At 36.8% G+C, this 23,570-nt stretch overlaps 1 protein-coding gene across 1 annotated transcript in view; it reads right to left on the bottom strand.

The window, feature by feature from the left end:
* The window catches only part of GLDN (gliomedin), an 81,638-nt gene extending 65,212 nt beyond the window's left edge, over positions 1 to 16,426 (bottom strand). The window contains exon 1 of the mRNA XM_003755935.3: positions 15,924 to 16,426. Coding sequence (XP_003755983.2) covers positions 15,924 to 16,295 — 372 coding nt within the window. The 5' untranslated portion in view covers positions 16,296 to 16,426. The remainder of the gene's footprint in view (positions 1 to 15,923) is intronic.
* Positions 16,427 to 23,570: the final 7,144 nt, after the last annotated feature.

The raw sequence follows: 23,570 nt of genomic DNA, 5'->3' as shown, positions 1-23,570 counted from the left end.
GGCAAAGGCTCAGTTCAGGACCCCTCACAGATTGTAGCCAGTGATAAAGAGATAAGACAAATAGAGGTAGATCCCATAGATCTCTATCTCCAGGATAAAGGAAGACCATGACAGAAGCTAGGATCATGGATGCTAGAGCCTGGCGAGAAACAGGGGACCATGCTAGCTTCAGGAAGTGTGTTCTTTAATAAATCTAGATATAAAAGAATATACAGTCCCAAAAGACTCATGGTAAAAAATGCTATCTGCCTCCAGAGAAAGAACTAATGATATTTGAATATAGACTGAAACATACTAACACACTATTTTCCTCTTCTTTCCTTCTTTTCCCTTCCTCCTTTCTTTCTTCTCTCTCTCCTTCCCTTTTTCTCTTCTTCCTCTTTCCTTCCCTCTTTTTTTTCCTTCCTTCCTTCCTTCCTTCCTTCCTTCCTTCCTTCCTTCCTTCCTTCCTTCCTTCCTTCCTTCCTTCCTTCCTTCCTTCCTTCCTTCCTTCCTTCTTTCCTTCCTCCTCCCTCCCTTCTCCCTCTGTTTCCTGTCTTTCCCTTTTTTCTTTCTTTTCTTCCACAAAATGACAAATATGTAAATTAAGCTAAATTCTGAAGTTGTATAATTTTTGCAAAACAACCTTTTTCTTAAAGGAAAAACACCCCACAACCCTACCCCAAACATTTCAAATATGTTTGATCATAGAATTTTTAAGGCAAAGTTATATAGTAATTTCTTCAAAGTTGATTTCATTCCAGGAAAATCATAGTGATAGAATTTTAAGAACTCAGAGATCATCTCATTCACATATTGAATAAGTATCTTCTCTATAATGTGCTAGATAATGTGATCTTCCAACCTTCACTAGAATTTTTCAGCATGCTAACATAATTATGTTGGCTGTTATTATAAAGGGAAACTAGTCAATGAAGGTCCAATCCCATTAACATGTTTAACATTCTTGAGCCTGGACTAAGTTGTCTTATGTAGCCTGCTTCTGGGCACGTACAATGAAGGAGTCCTTCCTCCAAGGGTGCTTCCTGTCATAGTTATGCTTCCTACATAATGAGGAATAGTTTTATAATTGGCTCCTGAGCCTGAACTGCGTATAGATAGAAAAAGTAAAGAGAGTTTCTTACTCTGGCAGCTTTTAAGTGAGGAAGAAGAAATTCTGTGGGTCACCAAGTAAGGGAAAGAGGCAGCAATGGTAACTCAGAGCTATCTTATCTCTCTATAGGCTCCAGGTGGATTTGAATGCATGGAGCCCTATTTCTTTTGTCTCTGTGTTTACTGTTTTGATGATACTAGGTGGATGAATATCTAGAGACAAACTGCACTGATTTACAATCTTATGAGCTTGGAAAGGACAACTGAGCTATTAGATTTCCAATGATTGGGGTTAATTACAATTTGTCAGTGATTGCAGCAGCCAAAACTGGAAAAGAATCATCCCTGAGGGTACACCTACTAGGCCATGTCCATGGTATAAAAAGTAAGCCTAGATGAGCAAGAGAATGAATTGACATAGGGGCTAAGCCACACCCTGAAGTGAAATTGCTGGGAATTCTTTAAAGGAAGAAAATGACATGGGGGAAATGTTTCAGGGCAACTATTTACAATTTATGTTCACTTTCCTCAGGGACCACATGGATGTGCAGATTAGAAAATATGGCTCTTGGTAAGGAAGGGGGGAAGGAGGAGGAAGGGGGGGAGGGAGGGAAGAGGATATTATACTTTGCTGACTATCTTATACCATTTGTAAAAGCTGATTGATATTCTTGATCCCACAGATATTGGGAAAATGTTAATTAGTTAATTGATATTGGAGGATATATATTAGATAGGCGTTTATGATAGTCCTTGGAATACCAACTACTCAGGTTCCTACTAGAATCTGGAGTGGAGGGGTGTATTTAATTGTCCTTTAGTAGCCCAGCTTCCCAGGGCCAATGGGGATTGTGAGAATAAATCCAGAACATACAAAGAAAAAATGTACATGCATAATCCCATCTTCATATTCCTGAAACTGAAACAAAAAATGTCCAAATTTCTACCATAGGAAGGAAGAAGAGAATTAAAATTCATAAAGCATCTACTATGTGCCCGGAACTGTGCTAAGCACTTTTTAATAAATATTATTTCACTTGATCCTTACGAAATGTCTGGAAGGTAGGTGCTATTAGTACGTCCCTTTTACAGAAGTAGAAACTGAGGCAACTAGAAATCAAGGTATTTGCTTTGGGTTATCAAACAGAGTGAGAGTGAGGACTAATGTGTCTTGCACATATCTCCTTCCAAAGCCACTAGTTTAATAATTCTTTCTTTCCTCTTCTTTAAGTTTTTTCTTTCTATTTCTGTGGCCCACTTCAATTGTTTGTACATAGTACAAGCTTGGTAAACATGGCAATACTTTAAAAATATGGTAGTACTTTACTGAAAAAAAATGGGGCTTGATTTCTGTGGAATTTTAAGCCACATTTTTTCCCTCTGAATGACTGAAATGTTACCAAATAGAATCAGAAAGGCATTGTCAGGTACTTGAATATCACCAGCTTTTCCCTGCCTCTTTTCATTTGAACATTTAGCTAATTTAACTTCTGTAGACTCTGGAATCACTATTCAGAAAAACCTTTGAGTGACCACCAAAGAAAGTCAATGCAAGCACAGTCAAGCTCATCAAACTGGGAGAGAATAAGTTCAATGACAGGGTCAAGATCCAAGAATATCTCATCAGGCTGGAATTTTGAGCTGAATAGAATAAGATTAAAATTTAATAGGGATAAAAGTTTCCATACTTTCATTCAAGAAATCAACATTGTAAGTACCACTGGAGAGGTGGAGTGGGGTAGGGTGAAAGAACTAACGGATAGTTTGAATGGAAAATGACCTAGGAATTTCAGTAGACTGTAAGCTCAAATAAGTTAAAAGTGTGATATGGAATCCAAAAAAGTTAATCCCATTAAAAGCTGCTTTAAAAAAAGCATTTTCTTGTTCAGTCATTTCAATCCTGTCTGAGTCTTCATGACTCCATTTGGAGTTTTCTTGGCAATGATCTTATTATAATGGCTTGCAATTGCCTTCTGCAGTTCACTTTACAGATGAAGAAACTGAGGCAAACAGGGTAAAGTGAGTTGCCTGGGTCACGCAGCTAGTCTTTGAAGCTGAAGTGGATAGAGTGCTGGTCTTGGAGTCAGGAGGACTCATCTCCCTGAGTTCAAATCCAGCTTCACACATTAGCTGCGTGACCCAGGCAACTCACTTTACCTTGTTTGCCTCAGTTTCCTCATTTGTAAAATTAGTTGGAGAAGAAAATGGCAAACCACTTTAGAATCTTTGCCAAGAAAACACCAAAAGATCACAGAGTCAGACACAATTGAATTGACTAAATAACAATAATATCAAAATATTTTGAAATGGGTCAGGTCACCTTTAGAGTAATGTGTTCAATTTTGGGCACCAGAATATAAACAAGCTAATACATGGTAACCAGGATTTTAAATGGCTTTGATGTCACATCATCCAAAAATCAATCAAAGAAATAAGGAATGTTTAACCTACATGGGAGGAAGCTTTAAGAAAGATACAATGGTTATTTGGTCACAAAAGTATACTTAAGGAGACAAATTCAGTCCAATGTAAGAAGAAGTTTTCCAAAGATTAAAGATATCCCAAACTGGGCACCTTTGGGAAGAACTGAGCTTCTCATTACTAAAGATCTCCAAGTACTAGATGACTATTTTAAAAAGAAATAGTGCATATTTAACATGTATTAGTATACCTGCCATCTGGGGGAGGGGGTGGGAGAAGGAGGGGAAAAAGTGGAACAAAAAGTTTTTCAATTGTCAATGCTGAAAAATTACCCATGCATATATCTTGTAAATAGAAAGCTATTATATGTGTGTATATACATATATACATATATATATATATATATATATATATATATATATATATATATATATAATAGTGCAGAGTATTTCATGTTTCAGGTAGAAACAAAGATTAGGTGACCTTTGAAATTCCTTCCTATTCTATAATTCTGTGATTCTGTGGATCAGTGAAAAAGAGTTTTGCCAAAAGAAGATAAGCCTCCAAAGGGAACTAAACTCTCTGGAATGTTTAATTAAATGAAGCATGTTAATCTGTCACTTAGGTATAGCAAAATTCAATTTTGTTTGAATTTTATTGTGCTTTGTATGTGTGAAAGAAGAAAATAGATGTGTAACTACTTAAGAGAAACAGAATGTTAGAGCTATTAACAGATGTGCAGCTAGAGGACAATGGTTATAACCCTTTACTTTGGTTTTTCTTTAATTTTTAATAGTTTTTTTATTTTCCCAAATATGTGCAAAGATAGTTTTCAAATTCGACTTTGCAAAACCTTGTATTACAGATTTTTCTCTTCCTTCTCCCTTTTCTCTCTCCCTAAGACAGAAAGCAATCTGAAATAGGTTAAACGTGTGATTCTTCTAGACATATTTTCATATTTTTCATGCTGTGCAAAAAAAAAAAAAATCAGATCAAAAGGAAAAAAAAATGAAAAAAAGAACAACAAAAGGTGAAAATACTATGCTTTTGTCCACATTCAATCTCCATAGTTCTCTCTCTGGATATGGATGGCACTTTTTACAAGTCTATTGAAATTGTCTTGAATCATCTCATTGTAGAAAAGCGCCAAGTCCAAAGTTGATCAAATAATCCTGTTGTTACTGTATACAATGTTCTTTTGATTCTATTTACTTCCCTTAGCATCAATTCATACAAGTCTTTCTATGCCTTTCTGAAATCAGCTTATTTGTCATTTCTTATAGAACAATGCTATTCCATTACATTCATATACCATGATCCATTCAGCCATTTCCCCAACTGATGGTACATCTACTCAATTTCCAGTTCCTTGCCACTATGGAAATTCCCCTTTACTTTGTAATGAGTACTGAAAAAGATGAAAATTATTCTTGTACAGAATTCTGAAGACTGTATAGGAGGTAGGACCTACCTGTATGACATACAAACACAAGAATTGGTCTCCTATTGAAATCTTTTAAAACCAGGATTGTTATCCAATTCTTTGGCTTTCTCAAAGCTCCTGGCCTGCTAATCAAAAATGGCTATGATCCAAAACAGAATGTTAGAGGTGAAAGGTTTAGAACAATAGATAACTAAGAAAGTGATGAGGAAATTTGTTAGTCCAACATCACCATATTCACCACAATTTTTTTGTTGTTCAGTCATTTTTCAGTTGTGTCCTATTCTTTGCGACTTCATTTGGTGTTTTCTTGGCAAAGGTACTGGAATGGTTTGTCATTGTCTTCTTAGGCTCATTTTACAGATGAGAAAACTGAGGCAAACAAGATTAAGTGAATTATCTAAGGTCACACATCCAGTAAATATTCAAGGCCAGACTTGAACTTAGGAAGATGAGTCTTCCTGATTCCCTATCCAGCACCCTTTTCATTTTTCTACCTAGTTACCCACAAGAAGCTCCTAAAAAAAGTGGCTTTTGGATATCTCGTCAGTGCTAATGAGAATCAGCCTATGCAGACTCTCCATATCTTTCCCCTTCAAATCTCAGCTCAGATGCTACCTCTTCTATGAAGCCTTCTCTCATTCTCTCATTTGAAAATGTTCCCTCCTTCTTCTTGATTCTTGTAGCACTTTGTCTAGACCTTCTTTGCTCTTACCATGTTATAGCTTGTATCCAATTTGAGAATATGTTTCATCATCTCTCATAGATTGTTGGCTTCTAATGGAAAACAATTACATTGTTGCTCATTATTGATACCTAGCACAATGTTTTGAATATAGAAAGTACTTAATTGTTGAGGAGAATTTTTGGACTGAGTAATATAGTTAATTTTTTTAGTTGCATATATTTTCAGTACTTCAGGGATCCATAATTTCTTTGCTCCAATTACTCTGAAATTGTTTTCAATAAATTACAATAAATTCATTGTAGTTTGTTCCTTCATTCTCAGAGAGGACCATGACTACAGGGAAGTGGGAAGTGATACCATCACATGCATCCATTGACACAAATCTTAATCAACCTAGCACTTAATAAACAACCTTAGGGGCAGTTAGATGGCGCAGTGGTTAGAGCACCAGCCCCCTAAAATCAGAAGGACCTGAGTTCAAATCTAGTCAGACCCTCAACACTTCCTAGCTGTGTGACCCTGGGTAAGTCACTTAACCCCAATTGCCTCAGCAAAAAACAAACAAACAAAAAAATCCGGTCCTTGTGAGTTGGTATAGCTAATTATACATAGACAGAGCTGGGGACAACCTTGTGGTGATGAGCCTGTATGGACTTAGATGGTCTGTCTGATCCTTGAAAAACTAGCTCTATAGAACCAGCTCCAAGAGTCTACCGGAAATTGTGCCCCAATGCCATTCCCTTCTATGGGTCATAACCACGCTTTGATGAAATACTGGAATACGATTTTAGTGTTTTATAACATAGGTTTCACATTTTAAAAATTAAACAACTATTAGTCCATTGACTGAGATGTGACTGATATGCTTCAGAGATTTCTGTTTTCATCATCTCTAATACTTTGTTATCTGTGATCTGATCATAGACCCTCTATGTTTATCTATTGGGTACAATTTTCATCTAGTCCACCACTGTTGTAATTCAGGAATAGTTCATGAGTGGTCTTATAAGACCAACATAATCAATGCTTGGTACCATTTTTGGACCTAGACACCTGCCTCCATAATGTTTATTGAACAAGACGTTCCATCTTCCAATTCAGGACATTTTCATGTCCCCCATGTCTGATGTGCTTTTCCCTCCTCCATCTCTGCTTCTTAGCTTCCTTCACGTCTGAGCTAAAATCTTTTAAGAAATCTTTTAAAAATTTTTTCAATTTTAGTTCCTTGCCTCTGTGGATCTTGCGTATATTTTGTTTGTATATATAGTTGTATAGCAAATTTTATTGTCTTGGTCTCTAAACCATGGATAGCAGGAGTCACATAAAGCAGAAGCAAGTTTTAGAGATTAAGTGGCAGTTTAATTCATCACTTTCAGAGTGAGGAATACAGTTTAGAAACTGGAAATTCTCCTGATTAGTAGACTTCTCCTGTTGCAGGAAAGTAGAGATTTTATACACAAATCATGAGAAGGAAGAGAGGGAGAAGGTGGATTACAATACAATCATTTTCAGGGTCTGAGTGGTTTCCCATGAATCCAGGACAATATGGGTGTTCTCCAATCTAGGTTGTGATTGTTTCAAACCATGGAGGTCATTACTTTGTTGGGGGGAACAGACCCAAAGTTCTGTATTGGGAATAGGTTTTACAATTTTTGATTCATTTCACTTTATATACACAGGAAAGCACTATCAAGAATTGATTATTTAAAGATGCATTTTAAGATTCTGACTCCCATGCCAGAAAAGGCAGCTCTAAGAATTTAAAGTCTTAGTTTATTCATTACACACATCATATTGATAATTACAAAAATTTTAATAATTTTTGTTATAATGTATATTCTTTCTTCCCTTTAGATTGTGAGTTCCTTTGAGGGCAGGAACTGTCATTTATCTTTCTGTACAATACATAGGAGGTACATAGGTACAATACATAGGAGGCCAGCCCTGAAATCGGGAAGATTCATCTTAAGTTTACTTCTGGTCTCATACACTTACTAGCTGTGTGATCCTGGGCAAGTCGTTTAATCACATTTGTCTCAATTCCCTAAACTGTGAAATGAGCTGGCAAAGGAAATGGCAAACCACTATAGTATTTTGGCCAGGAAACTCCAAATAGGGCCACAAAAAGTTGGACACTATTGGAAACAAATGAACAAGAGTATTCCCAGTATTTAACAAGTGCCTAATACATAGATAGCCCATAATAAATGCTTGCTGACACAATGATTATCTTTTAAATCACTTCAAAGGATTATGGACAAGAGCTGAAAGGAACTTCCAGTTTCTTAGGAAGCAATTAAAAAGTTACTAGGACTTGATTCACACATCAAGATCTCTAGTTAAGTTTCAAAAAAAGATTAAGAAGTTGATGTGTTATTCAAAGGATTGAATTTAATTTTGATTACCAGGTCTATAATCAATCTGCATTCAATCAACTAAGATATATTCACAGAGGATCTTAGCACTGTGTATGTGGAGTTATTGAGCATCTCAACTCTGGGCTAAGGGACTTGAGGTTATAAGATGTAGTCTATTCTCATAAGAAGCTAACAATATCATTGAGTAGACAATGTTAACACAGAGACAAATAAGAGAATAACATCCAGTAATTATATACTTCACCAGGATTTGCAATTATTTCATTTAAGCTGCACAATAATGAAATGAGTAACTGTTATGATTATAATCATTTCTATTGATGAATGAAGAAAACTGAGGCTCAAAAAAGGTTAGTTGATTTTTCTCAGGCCTAGTAACTGTCAGAGATGACTGTCAAACACAGAGCTAGACTCCTAGTCCAGCATTCTATCCTGTATATCAAGTAGCCCATCTCACTGAGGACAAAGACAATATCTATCCACGTCTATATATAATGACAGATAGAAAGACACAGAGAGAGAGACTTACATGTGCACATATATGTGTATGCATATTTGTACACATGCATGTGTATGTATATTAATTACGTAGCACTGAAAGAAGCAAAAAAGATGTTAAAACAAAGAGAACTTATTTCCATTGCTTCACTATCTCATTTCAGTTCCCAAGTGTTTTGAAAAGAATTAATGTATCTTGGACAGCTTTCAATCCTGTATTATTAACCCATTTAAAGGATCACTTGTCAACTGAAGGCCAGTAGTAGAGTGGTTGGAAGATGGAAAGCTGCTGGAGGAACCTTTCAGGAAGTTAAGAATAACATTTTATGTCCACATAGTGCATTTCAACAAGGATCTTTAAATGAAAGTTTAAGTAAAGCACCGTTTAATCATATGTCTGATAATATCCTGCAGAAAGTACAAGGTAAAACTCTACTCTCCAAAGCATCATCAGTTCAGCTTGCATTATTTCCAAATACATAATATATCTGCAAGTTTATTGCAGTTAAATTTTTTACATGTATATAAAATGTATATATATATATATATATATATATATAGAGAGAGAGAGAGAGAGAGAGAGAGAGAGAAACAATAGATATAGAAATATAGATTAATTACACTTTTTACAAACACAGTGTTTATAAAGTATTTAATATAGTTTGTCTCATTTGACCCTCATATCAGTCTTATGAGGTTAAATGCTATATCCTAACTCCCATTTTTCAGATGAGGAAAATCAAGCTTTGAGAAATTCTGTGACTTTTCCAGGGACCTAATAAAATGTCTTGGGTAAGATTCAAACCCAGGTTTTCCTCCTTCCAAGTTCATTTGCTCTCCAATTGACGAAGTCTTAATACGAATACCACACTTCCTCCCAATTAACATTTTGTTTAAATTTTAATGGGTATTTTTTGATAGACAATGTTTTCAAATTGTAGGTTTATGAGTTTTAAAGCTAGAGTAGACCTGAGAGATTAATCTAGTTCAAATCCCTTATTTTATAAATGAGAAAAATGAAATAGTTTGCCTAAGTTCCCACTAATAAGAATGAAAATCTAGATTTGGATCCAGGTCTTTTGACTTTAAATATAATGTGCTCTCCACATCACCACATTGTTTGCAAAATTATTATTTCAGTCATTGGGACTGAAAAAATTTCTTTTGACTTAATTAAGTAGCAAAACATCTTTTGGAAACAATTTTTTTTTTTAGTGTCCATAAGATGAGGCCTGGTCACTTGCAATCTCACCAACTAACAGGATCAGAATGAACTGAAATCACCAATACAGTTGGAAACAAAGAAAAGAAAAAGAGCTTGAAAAGGTAAAATTAAGAAAGCTAGTTGACATTTGGGAAATACTTAACCTACAGCTTCATTTGATCCTCACAACAACTTTGCAAAGAAAGTTAAGTTATAGGCATTATATATGGAGCCTTGTTGATTTTTCTTTCCAAATATCTCTAGGACATGTGACATGGAGCCATTTGAAAGTCTTATGAAGTCCATGAATCCCTTATTAGAATGTTTTTAAATACATAAAAATAAAATGTAGAGAGGAAAACAATTAGTATACTGACATAGTTATCAAAATATTTTTTAAAAATTTTAAAAAAGGATCTTGGGTCGAGTCCATTTCTAAAATGTATCCTCTTCATTCAGGTCTATCAAGCAGCAGCATCTTAGTTAAGACTCCAATATTTTCATTTGGATAAGTGCAATAAACTTCATCAGTTTGGGTTTGTTTGGTTTTTTTTTTAAATAATAAACTTATAATTAAACTTTGTATATCCATCCTCTCCTTATGTCAAATGTTCAGTTGTCACCAACATTGAGTTTTTTATGTTTCCTTTTCTCTAAAACCTACAGTTTCCAATTGATATTTACATCAATTTCAAACGTCATCTAGGTAGTCATGGTTTCCTATAATCTTGTTCTCCCATATTATTCAGCACTATTTCTCATCATTTCCTTGCATATCATAGACACTTATTTTAATGTAGAATTAAGCATGAATCTCTCATTCCAGACAAGTATATCACTTCACTAAGGAAAGGAATAAACATTTAGATAGTGCATACTGTATGCAAGACACTGTGCTATTACACAATTACAAATATTATCTCATTTGATACTTATAATAACCCTGGAATATAGGTATTATTATCTCCATTTTACAATTAAAGAAATTAAGGCAAACAGCAATGAAGTGACTTTTCCAGGATCACATGGCCTGTAATTGTCTGAGACCACATTCAAACTCAAGTCTTCTTGACTCCAGATTTAGTGCTACATCCATTATTCCACCAGCTATGAATCTGGACATACTATTCACATTATGTTGTTTAGGCACATATCCATTAATTAACTGCTTTAAATTTCAGTCACACTAATTTTTTTTTCTGTTAATTTTGTCATGAAGTCTACTTTATTTGCCTTAAGATAGATTTCTGTGATATGAACTGTTTTTATTCAGTTTTCTTCATTGCTATTATAAAATGTATCTTAGCAGATTTTTAAAAATGTAGCCTTCTTCCTCCTTTTCTACTTCTCCAATTATATGTGACTTTCAAGAAACATCTCCAGTTTTAGTTTCTCTATGCATTCTTTTTATTTATACCAGTTGATAAGGAACTTTCCTTTTCTGACAATCTATTACCTTTTCCATCCATACCATACTATTTGCAACTTGGTCATAAGCCATATATACTATTTTGTATAATTATTTCATATACATGTCTTGTCTTCCAAACTATATGTAAATTCCCTGAGTTAGGTATCATGCCTTAAACTTGATTGTATCCACCACAGCATATGGTGCTGGGCATATAATCTGTTATAGTGCTAAAATACATAAGCCCCACAAAATACTTTTTAAAAAATTTTATTTGACCTTTTTGCTTTTCCTCTTTTAAGGAAAGAAAATCATGACTGGAACTTTATTTAGGAAATAACCAAATACTTTCCCATATTACATTTATTTAAAATAGAGTTATTATACCCCTAAAGAGTTACATAAAAGTCTCTGGTGGCCTGAAAAATACTCCCTTTGTAGCTTAATCTCAATCTAAAAGCTTGTCTTGTTTAGAATGACATGACCTTTAGTCTGTAGATAAAATGCATGCAAATCAAGTTTTAATGTCAAATGAATTTGGCCATAGATTTGGGGGGAGGGGATCAGGACTGAGGAACAAGGAAAGCAGTCATTTTGTTTGATTTTAAAGAGAAACTATATCAAATTTATGCCAAGTTGGTCTAAGTTGGTTTCCTAATTTTAAAGATCTTCTTTCCATAGGAATTAATAAAATACAAATATATGTACTACTATCTCTAGATAGGGTGATTTAAGTAGCAGAATCAGAATATTTCTATTGCCATTTCCCATCAATCAATGTAGGAGAGAGAACAGGGAGAAAGCTAGAGGAAGCTCCTCCCACTGCCTTAGTCTGAGTTTAGTATCTAAGACTGTGGCAATGAGTAGGAGATTAATCTGGGTTATATTCTTTTTGGTCAAAAATGAGATGTGATTACAAAGTGAGGAGACTGATTTGTCTGGTATGTCTAGAACTAGAAACTAGTTTTGAAGTTAATTCCAATAAAAGAGGTAAAAAAAAAAATTTAAACTATGGCAGCACTAAATTAAAGGAGAAAGACCTAGTTTTTCAACTTCACTACTTGTGCTGCTAATGGCCTAGCTTTTATAATTTCCCATGTTATTCCTTTGAAGTGGGAAGCAAACATTTTATAAATTTATAGCTGGGAAGAAATTTAGAGGCCCTCCAGGGCAACCTAATTTTCTTTACTTTCATTTTTTAACCACCAACGCAATTTTGGAAAAATGGTTTTTAATATAACTTTGAAATAAATTAATTCAGAGATAGGAAAAATAGCCAATTTTTTTTTACCCAAGAAAATATGATGATCATCACTCTAATGAATCTCTTGACTATGGTCAACACAAGTTTGACAAAGGACAGCACTCTTATTTTCAGATGAGGAAATTGAGAACCTGAGAGGTTTATTGACCTGCCCAAGGTCACACAGGTAAGGGAATCTTATTTAAGTAAAGACGAGATTCACATCTAAATAATCTTACTCCAGATCTAATGCCCTTTTGGTTTCAACACACTGACTTGGTTGTATGAATCCTGGTCTAGAATTAAGGTATTGTCAGATTTATGTTATGAAATTTGCATCACTATTTTAGCATTTCAGCATGTATATTTAATATATAGTTGACTTGATAAAAGTGTTGAGTGCTTATTCTGAGCCCTTTGTTGTGCTAGGTGCTACAGAGAAGAGGAAAGGTTGGATTAAACATGTATGAGTCAATAAATAGATGAGGTCAAAACAAGGAAAAGAAAGAGAAAGGTAGAGAGCACTAAGCAAGGAAAAGAAAGAGAAAGGTAGAGAGAACTCAAAGGGAGAAAAGGAGGCCAAAGAGAAGTAGCAGGCATCTCTCTCAGGAGAAAATCCTATTTCTAGTCCTCTTCCTTGTTTCAGGAACTGAAACATAACTGGCATAACCTCTACCAAAGGTCTCACTACTGTTGATTGAAAGATCCAGAGTGGAAGTTGTTGATTCCATCAGAATATCTTTAACACCTCCACCACTACTTAGATTAATATTCTTTTATTTCTTATGTTGCTAGGGGTAGTACCAAGAAAAGACTTCTCTCTCTGTGTCTCTATGTCTCTCTATCTTTCTCCCTCTCTCCATCTCTCTGTCTCTCTGCTTCTTTGTCTCTCTGCCTTTCTCTGTCTCTCTGTCTCTCTCTTTCTCTCTCTTTTTCTCTCTGTGTATTTCTCTCTGTCTCTCTTTGTCTCTCTTACTGTCTGTCTGTCTATCTCTCTCTGTCATGGTCTCTGTCTCTCTGTATCTCTCTGTCTCTGTTTCTCTCTCTCTCTCTCTCTTTCTCTCTCTCTCTCTCTGTGTCTTTGTTATGTCTCTTTCTCCTTTCTCCTTCTCCCTTTCTTCTTTTTCTCCTTCCTTTTCCTTCCCCCCTCTCTTCTTCTTTTCTCTTTCCTTCTCTTTCTCTTTTTCTCTGTCTCTTTCGCACACATTCACACAGAAAATAAAAGGGAGAGAGGGAGTAAAGGAAGAAGTGAGGAGAGAGGAGAGAAGAAGGAAGGCAGTGATGGGGAGTGAGAGAGAGAGAGATAGAGAGAGAGAGAGAGAGAGAGGGAGAGGGAGAGGGAGAGGGAGAGGGAAAAAAGAGAGGGAGAGGGAGAGAGAGAGAGAGAGAGAGAGAGAGAGAGAGAGAGAGAGAGAGTGCACAGTCTTCTTTTCTGTTCTGGGAATAGTAGGGTCAAAGTGAGAAGAATTAGGAGCAGGCCCAAAAGTAAATACAATATTTCATGAAAACATGCCATGCATGGCCCCCTTGGTATTCAGGTATCCCTCCTCTCTTCCCATCTTACATTTTGATGTGTATTATCAAAGAGGCAAGTGTAACTGGCATGGCATAACTGATTACTCCTGTATGAAAATGCCAATTCTGACTTTATGAGTGTCACTAGCATCTTCTGTATTCAGGGAAGTTTCTTCATGCTCTACTAGAGATTGATGCTCAGCATATTATAGGAAGTAAAGTAATGGCTTTAGAAGTATTTAAAATAGATTATTGCAGACTAATTAACAAGCTTACTATTTTTGCTAGCAGAATTCTTTCTAGACAAGTTACTATGTTAGAGTGCCACTGGTCTGAAATCTTCTTCAGAGTCAAATTTGAACTTTAGATTGACAAAGGAAAAAAAAAATTAGGAAAATTGGCTTATATGGTGCTTTGGTTCAAAAATGGATTATAATGTAAAGAGATAGTTTTGATTTATTTATTTAAAAACTTCCACTAGCTTTCTTCCTCTATTGATCTATTTTTAAGGTTGAAAGCAAGGTAGACAAAAGATTCTTCTAGAGGCACTAATTTTATAGTAAAGAGCAAGAGGATCACTTCTGTAATTTTTATCTGGGGTAAGGGCTCAGAATTTAAATATATGATATTAGTTGAAAGCAAGATGGACATTGGAAATCATCTACCTAAAAAGATCATCCACATATGAATTTTGCTTCCTCATAATCTTGAAACTATTTTAATTTGTGTTAGATATTAAAATTCTGTAAAATAATAGAACTTTAAGTGGTAACATCGACACAAATCTTGTACTCAAAAGTACCTCCTACACCCCTTGACTTCAGTTGACAGAAACTGAATACTTTCTAATTATAAAGTGAAATAAACCTACAGTAATTATAATTAATAATAAAATGAAATAGGAAAGGGCAATGCAATCTACAAGTAATTGCTGGGTAATTACCAAATTAAATTCAGTAAAGAAGCCCAGTAACTTAAAATTGCCAAAATAATGCATTTCTAAAGGCTAAATAAATTTCTAAATTCTGAAAGGTATATTTTAAGGAATTGTTCTATGTGTTTGCTGTGGAAAAAGCAATTGTTTTAGAGTCAAAAGACTTGAATTCAAATTTCCACGCTGTTATTTCCTGTGTGACCTTTGGTAAGTCACTTCACCCTATTTCTGCAGAAATAAAGTGAGGGAATCTGTGTGGAGAGTAGACTAGATGATTTCTGAAGTCTCTTCCAGGTCTAAATCAATAATTCTGAAATCTAAATGAATTTTCTCTGGTTCTTTTATCCCTTTCCAAAGCAATATATAAAACTAGAATCTAGTCTTCTTAAATTTTATTTTCCTTTCCCAATCCAAAGTTCAAATTTGACTCTCAAGATATTAGAATTAGTGTAATCTCAAGAATTAGAATAAGTGACCAACCAATCCACTTCCCCCAACAGTTGTGGGCAACTAGGCCCTGCCCTTTTTTCAAGGGCAATATTGAGAGCAACGAACTTTTTTTTTTTTTTTTTTTTTTTTTTCCCACCTAAATGGAAGTCACCAACTAGCTCAGGCAAACAGAATGCTTCTTTCCTTTTAGTTAGGAGAGAGATGGGGTTCACAATTTTTTTTTTTATTTTTAAATCTTAGGAAATCTTTTACTTAAAAAGAAAAATCCAGAACACTCTTCTTGTGTCTAAAACAAAAAAACAAACAAAACTCGAATATCTAAACAAGTTATAAATATGTAAGCAACTTTACATGCCCACGCAGGTTCTCTGCAGAGAGATGAAGTTTCGAAAACTTTTAGGAAGAGAAGTAGGCACTCGAGAATATGCTTCCACATTAATGTCCTTGCCTCTTAGTCCTAAAACTAAAACATGTATCTGGGGAGGGGCGTCCAAATGGCATCTACGTCGGGATAGCGTGGGCTCCCAGAGGCCTAAAGCTTTGTCCCACAACTTGCAAATTTAGCGTGTCCTCCCTCTCAAACCTTCCTCCTTCCCGCCCACCCAGAGCAAGGATGAGGGGGGAGAGGGGAGCAGCGCCTACGCCTACCGGCACCATGGAGTAAGTCATCATCATCAGCATGTCCTGGTTCTCCGCCCGGATATGCGGCTGGGACTCCCCAGTGTGACTGCGTTTGTTCCGCGCCGCCCCGGGGAGATCTGGCTCGGGGTTGCCCGGAACGTTGCGAGGCGCCCTGCTTAGCTCCTGAAGGAAGGTGCGGAGGGCGCTGTCCTCCCTCGCCTGCTGAACCCTCTCCGTCTCCAGCGCCCGCAGCGCCTCGCTCAGTCTGCGCCACTGGCACAGCGCGAAGACCGTGCCCACCGCATTGAGCGCGGAAAGCAGAGCCACCGCGGCCAGGGCACCACGCAGAGCCCAACTGGTTTCCCCGCTCCCCTTCTCTGTTTTGGTCATTCTCTCCATTTAGAACCCCGACCGGGCCTCAGGATGCGACTGCGAGGCTGACGGCTGGAGGCCAAGTGCGCAGAGCTCTGAGAATAGGGCGGGGGCAGGGCAGGCCGCGGGGAAGCTCAGCCAGTTTTCCCCTTGTCGGGTTTATAAGCTTCTAGAAAGCCGTGGGCTGGTGGCAGCTCTGTGAGTCACATTGCCCTTTGGCCAAGGGAGCAGGGCGAATTGGAGATGAGCAGCCCTGGCGAGAGAGAGAGAACCCCCACGGATGGGTGACAAGAAGAGGAAAAAGGACCAGTGGGAAGGGTCAAGGGGCAGAGCCAAAGTGGAGTCGTTAGTTGAAGAACTGTGATACCAGAAGTTCCTGATACCAAAGCAAACCTTTTCATATGCCCCCCTCCTCTCCCTTTCCACTTTTAGCCTATCTCCTTAGTATATGGAGTCCCCCTCCTTTCCCGATCTTTGAACACTCTTGAGAGCGACATAGTAGAGATGGAGAAAACTAGAGATTGAGGAGGGAAAAGATGAGAAAGGGATAAGAAGACATGATAAGACATAGTTGAGGAAAACCAGTCAGAAAGGAAAGGGAGTTTGGCGGAAAAAAAATCCATTAGCTTTCATTTAATAGGTGGTCCATAAAGGAGGCTCACTCATAAGAGTTAATTGCTCACAATTCACATATTGTTAATGTTGGGTTCTTCCGGGGCTTTTAACTAATTTACATGCTCGTGGGGATGGCAAGACCTAGGATTATGTTGCTGTCAGTTTCTCACTAATCCATTCTTCTATTTTCCCAGGGTCACCGAATAGATATCTATTTCTATCTTAATATTAATAAAAATCAAGGACTAGAGATAAGAAGGTGGGGACTTAAAGACAAAGCCCATCGAAGTCAGAAAAGCGAAGGTGAAAGCCAATACAGAGTTGAATAGAGTAGCCTTGTATGGATAGACATCCAGAATTCATCAGGTTGGAAAAAAAAATGTTCTATTTGTGCAATCTGATTTAGTGGAAAGAACTGGGAACTGGGAGCCTAGATTTCAGTTCTGACTCCATTACTTACTTGTGTGACTTTTGGCACTTATTTTCACCTTTCCCCGCTCAATAAAGACAATAAAAAGATTGGATTGAATGATCTCTAAAAGCGTGCTTTAAAATATCTGAAGATTCTGCCTTCAGCACTAGGCACTATCCATGGTACTTGAGGTGGAAGCCTCATTCAGATACCTACCTTCTCCCACTCAAACTCTCAGTTTCTCTTGTTGATGCAATCTTCTCCAGAATAGAAGTGGACAGGCTTCAGGTTGGAAGTGGACAGGCTACTCAAGAGTCTGATCCCAGTGCTGATTGACATGGAAGCTTCAATTTGTTCTGTTCCTTATTTGGAGTGGTTTACCCTTCCTTAGGCAGTCAGCCTTCTGTAGTTATTCCCCTGCCCCTCAGGGGCTTATCACATTGGTGCTGGACTCAGTATGGATTTCTAATTGGCTTTAAATCTACTACTATTCAGAATTCTCAACTTCTTCAAGTGTGTGAATGATGTATCTAGAGACTAGAGGCAGTTAATGACTCAGTGGATAGAGTATGAGATTTGGAGTTAGGAAGATCTAAGATCAAATCCAACTTCAGACAGTTCCTACCTGTGTGACCCTAAGCTAGTCATTTCATCTTTATCTGGCTCAGTTTCTTCAACTGTAAAATAGGGATAATAATGATATCTATCTTCTAATGATATCTATCTTCTAGTGTTGTTGTGAGGATCTAATTAGATAAAAGTGGTGAAGCTCTTTGAACCATGCCTAATACATATTAGGCACTTAATAAATGCTTATTTTTTCTTCTCTCTCCTTCCCTCTCATCTCTCCTTTTGTTCCAGAGAGTAAAATTAAAACATATATAGAAAACTATTCTAACAATCAGAGCTGTCTAATCATAAATCAATCTATGAAGCAATAAGCTAACTGCAATTGGAGATTTTCAAGTAGAGGATAAATCATGAAATAGAATACATTCCTGTATTTAATGAACTAGATGACTCATAAATTAAATTCTTTCAATTATCTTATCTGTGACTCCAAGAAGCTACAGCATGCACAGGCACAATCTGTTAAAACTGTCTCAGTAGATAAGCTAAACCAGGCTGAGGGTTACTGAAGACTTCAAATCCATTGATGAGTTTGAGGGATTTCTAATTCAAGCATGTGAAGACTTTCCCCAGAGAATGGGCAGAGGTGAACAGTTTGTTCCAATGACCAAGAAGAAGACTGAAGCAGGTGCTGTGAAGTGCCTAGAGCTTGGTCAGACATCAAAGATGCCAAGAATGTCCATTGCATCCCTGGCCATCACCACATTTATTTTACCACTGGACTTTGATGACTCTAGAAGGGTGCAACTTGATTAAAAGGAAAAGAAGCAAATGAATAGGACAATAGCTCTGTTTTGTTTCTGAGGCCACCATGATAGTTTAATTAAGCTAAAATGTCCCAGTTCTGGCAGAGATAACCTCTACCTTGTCTTCTTTCCTAGGGGGTAATTTAAGATACTCTTAATAAGTGGATACATGCTAATTTTGAACAACTCTGCCTTACTTAAATCTAGTTCATAGGCAAGTCAGGGCATCACCCTGTGACATCATTAAAACTCTTTGAAAACAAAACACAAGCAGCAGCAGCAGCAACAACAACAACAAAGAATCTATTAGAGTTAAGGACTTTTGCTGTATATGGTAGAGACAAAGACTATTTTACATAAAAGTAGCTTGCATTCTACTGGGGTTGAGGTGGGAAAAGAACAGTAGAGCATATCTGCAGTAAAGTAAATAAAAAGAAATGTCAAGAAGAAGTAAAAGCTAACAACTGGAAGGATTAGGAAGGCATCATGGAAAAGGCAGTACTAGAACTGTGCTATGAAACCAAGTCAAGGAGGGAGTGCACTCCAGAGGAGAGAGACTATTACAGAGGAAGGAGATAGAATATTGAATATAAGGCAGAGCTAACACTTATTTTTATTGGGATAGAAGGTGATAATTCTATTCTATTATCATAATTCTATTATGTCTGTGGCTACATTCTACCAATGGGCTACAATGTGAATAACAGGAAAAGAAAAAATGACTAGGACAATAACTCTTCTGTTTTATTTCTGGGCCACCATTGTAGTTTAATTAGGCTAAAATGTCCCAGCTTTGGCAGAGGTAAGCTCTTCCTTGTCTCCTTTCTCAGAGGCTAATTTTAGACACACTTATTAAGTGGATACATACTAATTTGCATGACTGCTGCTTTGAGACACAGAGAATAGGTCTGAGAAAAAAATTCATCATTTTGGGGGTTATAATTGTTACAGATGTTTTTGGGGGGGCTGATTTCTCAGGGAAGAGAGTTTTTCTTTATGCAAACATTTAGAATGGTCATTTGGTTGCTATTTGGTGTTTTGGACACATAAAATTGATCTAATGTGGTATCTTGATTTAATGATGTCCCATCTATAATCTCAGTTATACCTTGACTTGGCTCCCAGAACAAAAAAGAATACTTTTTCAAAAACATATTATTTGATCTGAAAATATCATCAACAACATTTATTAAAATTTTTCCCTATGTAAGCTCCTTTAACTTTAAGCATATACACATCAAACATGAACATATGATGGTTGCCCAAAGATGTTTTGCCATGCCTGGAAATATGGGAGAGTGTGCCTCTCTCCCAACATACCTGGTTAGTATGTTTTAAGAAGAAAACCCTTGTGTCGAACTTGGTACATGAATTCCCAAACTAAAGGTATAGCAGTGATTCCCTGACTGGGGCCCATATTCAGGAGAACAGAATAAAGGGACAGGTATAGTCAAGTAAAATAGATTTTGACTCTTCTTCCTTTAGGATCATTTCCTCAGGGAGTTTACTCTCGAATCCATCAAAAGGAGAAAGAATGGTGGCAGAAGAAATTCAATGATTCTGCCATCTCCCTAGCATGCATTAGAGCAAAAATTCAAGCAGTCTCAGGATTTGGGGGTCCAACATTCTTAACAAGGACCAGAGAGTCATGGATCTCCAAAACACATTGAATAAGCCTCTGACCTAGAAATGGACATAGGATAGATGACTCTAAGGTAGTTTGGGAGAATACAAGGTTAAGAAGGACAAGAGAGGAGGGGTTCTTTAGGATTACTATGGGGGCAGCCAATGAGAACATAATAATCTATCTTCTTTTTTTTTATATTTCTACCTTTCTCTTCACTTCTCCATTTTGCTATTCATTCTACTTGTTTTCCTTTATTGCTGTTCAGTCATGTCAGTTACATCTGACTCTTAATGACTCTTAATGGGGTTTTCTTGACAAATATGTTAGATACATGCAAATGGTTTGTATTTCCTTGATACTAGAGAGCATTTCATTCTTCAGTTCATTTTACAGATGAGGAAACCAAGACAACAGTGTTAAATGATTTCCAAGGGTCACAAAGTATTTGAAACTCAATTTGAACTTGGGTTTTCTTGATTATAGACTCTCCATATTTTCTATCTCACAGTCTACTTGCCTGTTTCCCTTTATGCTTCCCTCCATTCTTCTTCTCTATTCTTAGAGTGTGTTCCTCCTTTTGTCTTCTATTAAAATCACAACTCCTTCTGAATTGCAAATGAATCAAAGAGTTCTCAAAGTTAGAGCACTGGGACCAAGATTTCATGTCTTGAGCTCAAGAAGAAGCCCACTTGGGGTTCAAGGATTCCAGAAAAATGCATTTTTCAGGATTCAAATGCAACTCACTTTATTACTATTTGGCACTATAAACAAAAAGTATAGAAGTGAAATGGGATTAGCAGAGGGGAAGGAGAAGGAGGAAGTACACTCAGGATATCAGTCACATAGGACCATTCATGAGGATAATGTGCAAGGTGCAGGCTTCAGTATGCCAGAATTGGGTTGAGAGTTGAAAAGGGGGATTTTTATAGGTCAAAGATGCAGGAGGCCCAGTGTCTTTTCCAAGCTACTTTAGGTTGGCTCATTTGCCTACCAGACATTTTAGCAGGCTCCCTTGGAAAGTCATATAGAAGGTAGAGTGTTAGAATCAAGAAAGCCTGAGTTAGATTCCTAACTTCTTTATATTTCTTGGAGGGTACCACCATCTTCCCAGTTGCCCAGGCTCACCACCAAGGGGTCATCTATAACTCCTCATACTTTTTCACTCCCCATAACCATACATACCATTACTCAGTAATTACTCAGTTACTCCTATAACATCTTTTGCATGTACCTCTCCTCCATTCTGACATTGCCACCCTCCTGGTGCATGTCCTCATTCATACCTAAGCTATTATAATGGCCTGATGATTGGTCTCCCTACTTTAAGTCTCTTTCAGTCCATCTTCTACTCAGCTGTCAAATTCATCTTCTTAAAATATAGAGCTAACCATGTCATATATCTAATCAATAAATTCCAGTGGCTCCCTAGAAAATCCTCTGTTTGACATTCACAGTCCTTTATAACCTTCTCTTCCCTTACCTTTCCAGTCTTCTTGCACCTTGTGGTTCACCTCTGCCTCCTCCAATGGCATTGGCCTCCTTGCTATTCCCCAAACAGGAAATTTCATCTCCTGCCTGGAGATTTTCAATAACTGTACTTCATGCTTGGGATATTCTCCCTCCTCATATTCACTTCCTGTCTTCCCTGGCTGGCTTTAAGTCTGAGCTACAATTTTATTTTCTATAGGAAGCTTTTTCTTATCCCCTTTAGTTCTAATGTCTTCCCTCTTGATTATGTTCAATTTATTCTGTATATTGCTTGTTTGTACATAATTGCTTATATGTTGTGAACTCCTAAAGAGCAGGAGTTTGTCTTTTGCCTTTCCTGTATTTCCAGGGCTTAGCACAGTACCTGAAACCTGTAAGGTAGTTAATAGATCTTTATTGACTGATTGAATCCTGTCTCAGTTACTTCCTAGTAGTATGATCCTAGGCAAATCATGGAATCTCTCTTAGTCTCAGTTTCTTCATGTATAAAATAGAGATAATAATAGAATCTATCTCAGAGGTTATTGTAAGGACTTAATGAGTTAATATATGTAAAATGCTATTAAAAACCTTAAAGTCTGGTGAAAATGCTGTTATCATTATTATTGTTGTTATTATCATGTAATTAGAATGTAATAACCTTAAAGGGACCTTATTCCCTCATGAGGAATATTATAGTTTGTACCAAGTCGGAACTTTCTCTCTCTCTCTCTCTCTCTCTCTCTCTCTCTCTCTCCTTCCTTCCCTCTTCTTCTCCTTCTCTCTCCACCTCTCTGTCTCCCTCTCCCAATATTTTCCTCTCTCCATTCTCCCTCTCCATTTTCCTTCTTCTCCCCTATCTCTCTTCTCTCTACCCCTCATTTTCTAATATTACTCAGAAATGAATCAACAAAGTCATTGAATTGGAAGTCATCCCCAAACTGCAACCCACCTCCTAAAGAATAGAATAAGGACAGACTGAAGCTAGACTGTATGACTGTGGCTTTAAATTGTTTACTCAATACAGTTTCTAGACTTGTGAGTCTTGTAGAAACTATTGTAGATAGTAGCTATATCTATACATGTCACCTGGTCTGGTAATTGTCAGAATCAACTATCCTTGTTCTCTCTTTCTTCCTTCTTCCCTATACAGTGGTTGCCATTCACTGTTATGGTAGCTTCAAGATACAAAGAAGGCAGGAGGAAGTGTCTGAATTTACTTTTCTTTAAAGTAATAAAGCAAAAAAACTTTGTGTTCTTTCTTTACAATGAAATGTAGATTCCCCATTAAAAGGCAGATGCTTCATTTCAAAAGGTTAAATAGAATGCTACTTAAAAATAAATCCAGCTGGTTAAATTTAGGACATTAAAAAAAAGTCCAATTCAAGAACATTCTCTGGCTTTGAGCCCATAGCATTTTCATTTGTTTGTGAATTGAGTAATTTTTATTCCCTTTAAGGTCTGGCCCTTTAAGGTCCCTTTAAGGTCAGTATTTTGTTCTGAGATGAGCAAACAAGTGTTGAATAGCTATGGGCCTTGGAAATATAGCCTCCTTGCATCTGTCTGTCACTCATTCCTCTTTTTAAGTGGTGGGTGGAAAAATCCCTCTGTCATTTGCTAAAATATTTTTTCTTCTACCACAGCTCCTAAATTTCTAACCTTTCTTCCTTCAATATCCATTGCTACAAAATCAAAGTCATTGTTATGATCTGTTTCCTTTCACCTTTAAGACTGAAGAAGCTGTAGCCTTCCCCTGAATACTTGTTGTTAAGTCATTTTTCAGTTGTGTCCTACTTTTTGTGACC

This window comes from Sarcophilus harrisii, chromosome 2, assembly GCF_902635505.1.
Source record: "Sarcophilus harrisii chromosome 2, mSarHar1.11, whole genome shotgun sequence".
Lineage (NCBI taxonomy): Eukaryota > Metazoa > Chordata > Mammalia > Dasyuromorphia > Dasyuridae > Sarcophilus > Sarcophilus harrisii.
Note: the sequence above shows the minus strand (reverse complement) of the source record. Positions and strands in the feature narration are given on the sequence as shown.